The sequence below is a fragment of the Lactuca serriola genome, chromosome 5 (assembly GCF_051521515.1).
Source record: "Lactuca serriola cultivar US96UC23 chromosome 5, Lser_US96UC23_V15, whole genome shotgun sequence".
NCBI classification, from domain to species: domain Eukaryota; kingdom Viridiplantae; phylum Streptophyta; class Magnoliopsida; order Asterales; family Asteraceae; genus Lactuca; species Lactuca serriola.
The window spans coordinates 323,042,262-323,047,458 of record NC_136412.1 but is presented as its reverse complement, the minus strand read 5'-3'; the positions used below and the strand labels follow the sequence as shown (position 1 = coordinate 323,047,458).

General features: G+C 35.7%; 1 protein-coding gene across 1 annotated transcript; it reads right to left on the bottom strand.

Annotated features, from left to right (window-relative positions):
* Positions 1–533: 533 nt before the first annotated feature.
* LOC145055102 (1-acyl-sn-glycerol-3-phosphate acyltransferase 2-like) lies at positions 534–3,561 on the bottom strand. Its single transcript, XM_079003390.1, has 11 exons — positions 3,343–3,561; positions 2,959–3,081; positions 2,318–2,357; positions 2,173–2,246; positions 2,027–2,086; positions 1,863–1,940; positions 1,628–1,786; positions 1,416–1,541; positions 1,233–1,325; positions 1,053–1,139; positions 534–942 (listed from the first exon to the last, which is right to left on the bottom strand). Exons 1-11 carry the CDS (start codon positions 3,421–3,423, stop codon positions 712–714), a joined length of 1,152 nt encoding a protein of 383 aa, XP_078859516.1. The 5' UTR covers positions 3,424–3,561; the 3' UTR covers positions 534–711.
* Positions 3,562–5,197: the final 1,636 nt, after the last annotated feature.

Genomic DNA, 5,197 nt, shown 5'->3' with positions numbered 1-5,197 from the left:
ATTGTTAATAGTGTTGGTATTGTGAGTGTGGGTAGTTTGGGTTTCCAAAACGGTAATGGAAAATCTTGGGGAGTGCTTTGTTTTGCCCGTTGCCTGTTTAGGTAGAACTGTCTTGTTTGGATTTGTCACGGAAATCCATTTATAATGGAGTCAGAGAGAAAATGAATGTTATTAATGAAAGATGGAATGGAATGGAATTGGAGAAGGTGAATTCGATATTGGGATTTTTTCCCGGAAGGCGATTGGGTTTTTTATAAGGTGTATGGGGTAATTATATATGTAAAATATTTATTAAAAAAAAACATTTTGACTGGTCAATGGTCAAAGATGGTCACAGGTTAGAAAACCCGCCTGGCTTCAATGCAGCGGCAACACCTTGTCAACTCAACTGAATCGACTCACAGCCAGCGCTACCACCCACTGTCTACCCCGCCAAACAGCCAATTCCTTCCACCGTAAGAAGACACAAAGCTGCCCACTGGTTTTGAATCTATAACTATTGGCCCAACCCAACCCAAAGCAAACAGAATTCATTTGGTCCTAAAATGTAACAAGATAGATTGAAACCTATTCATCACAAGGACATAATAGCAGAGCATATTCTATTTAATCTTTACTACACAGTACACAGTACACAATACCCATTACACCCACGTCTGTTGATAAATGAAAAGATGAAGAAGGAAATGAGGATGTCCATAACAGTAACAGTCACTGCTGCTTGTCTTGGACACTAGTACTACCATTGGACCTTGCGGGGGCCACCTTTGCGCGTGTGGACCGATCAGCCTGAGAGAATTGGATCAATATCTGCATCAAAACAGTTACAACCGCCAACCCAACCCCAGCAAAAGTCAAACCCTTCCATGAAGACAACAGATTTGACCACTGCAGGAATTTGAACGTCCCGAATACAATCAAGCATGCCCACGAAACCACCACCTGTTTGTTTGTTATTTTATATATTAAAAAAATATACTTGAGTGGCTTAAATAAATGGATAAAATTAAAATGCTTGTCTTTTTCTGTCATCAGTTAGTTGTTATTGTTACCACTAGAGACTTCAATGGTCGGCCAATGTCAACGAGTTCAGAATCAGGAAAGGCGTTTAATTCTCTATGCTTGTCTAGCACATCATCCTGTAAATGTAAATATAGAGATATATATGATTTAATTAAAGCTTTAATAAAAAAATAAATTATGTACATATATATAAATAAACAAAAACTCACCTTCACAACAAATATATCTTTGCACCATTGTGCAACAGCTTCGTCTGATTCTGGCAGATCCTTCATTGAATGACGCTTCACTTTCACATGAATCTACACAAAACAAAAAATCCATTGTCTATTCATCCACAAAATGCAAAAAAAAAATATAGCAAAATAAAGAAATGAATGAAAGAGGCTTACCACAGAAGACTGGCCTTTAAAGAGCCTGAGCATTGTTGGTGGAGTTGTATCTTTGGGAAGAGCAACTGTCATATCAATAATAGCAGGAACAAATGATCTCATCTGACTCACTGAAGTAACAAACCCCTGACACATATCACATATTACATATTAATAACAATATTAAGTAAATAAAAACCTAAGAAAAGAAATAGATAGATAAATAGTACTACCTTTGTTCGTGGAATTAAAACATTTCTAGGAACAGGTAATCCCAATGAAGATGCATATTCTTGAGCTGCTAAAAGCTTGGCTTGAGTAAACCGAGTCCCCTCCACAAAAAGAGCCAACCAAAATGGCTGAGGGTAGTCTTTTAGCCTCTCAAGTCCCAACTGCAATATAATCATTACATAAATAAAAAAGTTATATAATAAATGTGAAAATATGATGTGATTATAATTTATATACCTTTAGAGTAGTTTCATCTTTAGCCCAGCTTCTCTCAAGAAAAAGATACTCAGAAAACCACATTGACCAACCGATCACCTGCATAAAATATAAATTAAACACCTTTATTTTTCACATAAAATATAAATTAAACACCTTTATTTTTTTCTTTTTTGAATACTTACTGGAAGATATTTTGATGATTTTTTCATGACAGCCAATGTGCTACCAAGACACCCTGATCGCTGTTACAAAACAATTTAAAGAATATTATTAGTAAAGAGCACACATAAATAATTAGACAACAATAAGGGGTATGTTTGATAATCACCTGAGCAAACACCCACCCAATGAGCCAATCTATGTCACTTTTATGATTAGCTATCACAAGAGCATGTTCTTTACCTGTAAAGACAAATGGGGTAAGCCAAAATCAAAAATTACAGCAATAACACATTCTACAATATCCAACTTACCCATCATTTCTAGAGTTTCAGGATCTGTGTACAGACAAACCTGCATCAAAACAACCATAGAAATCTTAAGAAAAGAATCATTTATAATATATTGTTATGTGTATATATGGTCCACAAAGGATGATAATGCATAGGAGGTTTTAGGTAAATAATGAAACTACTAGAAAAAAGTAGGCATGTGTCTTAGAAGAATATGGAATGACAAAGATATTCAACCTAACTTAAAAAATTCAGATACAAGTCAATTAGACAGCAGTTGGAGCTAGCATTTGATTTGCAGTTGGTTAGAACTACAGTTTAGTGATGAGTATAGAGAGAAAACGAATGAACTTTTTTTGATGTTCTCAATTACAGAATAAAGCAAATGAAAGGCTACAAGAAACTATATTCATTCAGTGATTTCAGTTTTTATCACTTAATGCAAATGAATGCACAGTTGAAAACCCTATGCAGTAAATTAAACTTTCAAAGCCCTAATTTTGAATAGCATCATCGATGTAAACATAGATGTTAAAACTCAAACAAAGAAAACAGTAAGCATCAAAAAGCCCTAATAAATTTCTGATCTATGAGTAATCGGATTTTCAGATAAACTTAATAAGTAATTTAAAAACTTTGAACTTCAACAACATCATCATTACCTTGACTCCTGCCCACCAATCAACGATCCACACAAGTTCCAGCCACAACAGCTCCGCCACCATTCTGTTGATTCTTCTAAATATACTCTTCGAGAATGGCCGTATAGTCACATAAATAATAGCCTAAAAATAGTAAATCAAGAGTAACCAATAGCACCTAGTGAGATTCAGCGGTATAATATAAGCTCGAACGAGTGAATCTTAGTAAAAATTTCAGTAAACAGACGAAAAAAACTACCAATCTAGTAAGAGGCAAGAACAAATAAAGTTGCAATCAAACACTCGCGTAATCCCAAGGGTATAAGATTCTAAAATTGAGCAAATCCCTAACAAGATTTCGATCCAGTGATCTGAAACAGGGAAATGATAAGGTCAAAAGTACACCTGAATGAGATTAACGATGAGGCCAGAGGCGAAGAAGAGGAGGCCAATAGGGACGATAGTAACTGCCGCTGCGATAGCCATGGCAAAGGTCGCCGCACTGAAACTGTGTGTGTAACCACAGCTCCCAGAGAGAGAGAGAGAGAGAGAGAGAAAGAAAATCCAAACGAGTAAACGGTGTGTGAAATTGGTGTTATTGTGTCAATCTTGCGTAAAAAGAGTGTGCGTTGTAATTTATAGGTTTTATTTTATTGAAAAATATAGATGGAATGATAATATATAGTCGAATCACGAAAATTTTCATTAGGTCAATTTTGGTTATCTGGTTTTGTTTATTTGGTGTTGTGGGTGTAAGTTCGTCACTTTTAGAGTGCTTTACAAAATTGCACATGTTGCACACTGCACACCTATGGCTATAATTATTGATAACGAATCTTTACAATTGTTAACATCTTATTCAAATGGGATCTTAGAATTCTGATGATTAAGATTAAATATTATAAATTAATATTTACTATGATGTGTGTTTGATATAGACTAGTTCGAGGTGGTCATGTCAGCCTCCATAAGTGTTATTAGAGAGAATAGATTTGTTGAGATAATTTTCTGATTCATTTCTAAAAACAAACTTACAAGACAATTAATAACACTTAACTCCTGTAAGCACAAGAAATGGAAACATGATTACATTGCAACATATCTAGATCATGCATGCATAATTGAGATAACCGAAGATGCGGTGGTCGTTGACCACTTCTTGGTTTCTAGGGCAGAACATGGTTGGACTACTCCAAATAGCTAGCCGTAGTCTTCCGTGTTCTGATGGCCCTTGTGGGGTGGTTCGTATCAATACCCTTCCCATGAGAATGACCCTTATCCTCGAGGTTTTGTTTGGCGAAGAAGTCTAAGCGGGCTATTTTGAAGTTAACAGTGTTCTCTTGTGTTGCTTTTATGAGATCTTGACCACTCAACTAAATCAACAGTGTGAATCTTTGTGTTGCATTTATGAGATCCACAACCCTACATATAACCATTTATAGACATTTGGTTGTTTGTGTTTTCCCTTTTTTACGCAACCAACTCATATACTTCAAGCAAGATCCATTATGTGTGTATTTCTTGCATACTCGTCCAATCACCATGGATACAAATGTTACGACCCTTCATTGTGAAAACGGAACATTATATTAGATGAAACCATATTTCTATTTTCCCATCAACCATGCCCAAATCCTTATACAAACTCTATCGAGTCTCTTTGCTCGGTTTTCTAACCATAAACAAACACGTTCCGATCATCTTTTTTTCACAACCTATGGCTATCAAACCCTTCCTTCCCCAAGGAATGCCACAAGGCACAAACCCTCCATTAACATTTCCCTCGACTGGATCAAACTACTCACAATATTCCGTCCACAACCCCTATATATTTACTCACTGCATTCAACAATGCACCAATCCCCTATTCATATGTGTTGTCCATACCCTTGCTCCTGACACCTTGTTTCCAATAGCAACTCCCACTAGATCACCTCCTAACAAACTATAGTCACAAAAAGCATGCATGAAATCTTCAATGATCAACAACTTTTTAATCTACAAGTGTTAACAACGATGTGCATGATTCCTTGTAATCAAAATAAGACACTTAATGACACCAATTGGCACATATCCATGCGAGATAAATTTAAAGGATTTATTATACAACCATATATAGAAATTTGTTCCCAAACCACACGATGTTAACATAATCCGTTTTTGCAAATTTATTGTTTCAAATCATACTTGGATGGATCTTTCGAACGATACAAGGCATGTCATGGATAATACATCAATGTAGTGTTAAAAATTATGTTCT

Bases quoted from the DNA above. Each gene is read 5' to 3' on its own strand.
- LOC145055102 (XM_079003390.1), bottom strand. From the start codon at position 3,423: ATGGCTATCGCAGCGGCAGTTACTATCGTCCCTATTGGCCTCCTCTTC. The intron at 1,542-1,627 runs GTAGTACTATTT...GATATGTGTCAG, and splicing joins TTTTAATTCCACGAACAAAG to GGGTTTGTTACTTCAGTGAG. The intron at 1,140-1,232 runs GTGAGTTTTTGT...TTACATTTACAG, and splicing joins AAGATATATTTGTTGTGAAG to GATGATGTGCTAGACAAGCA.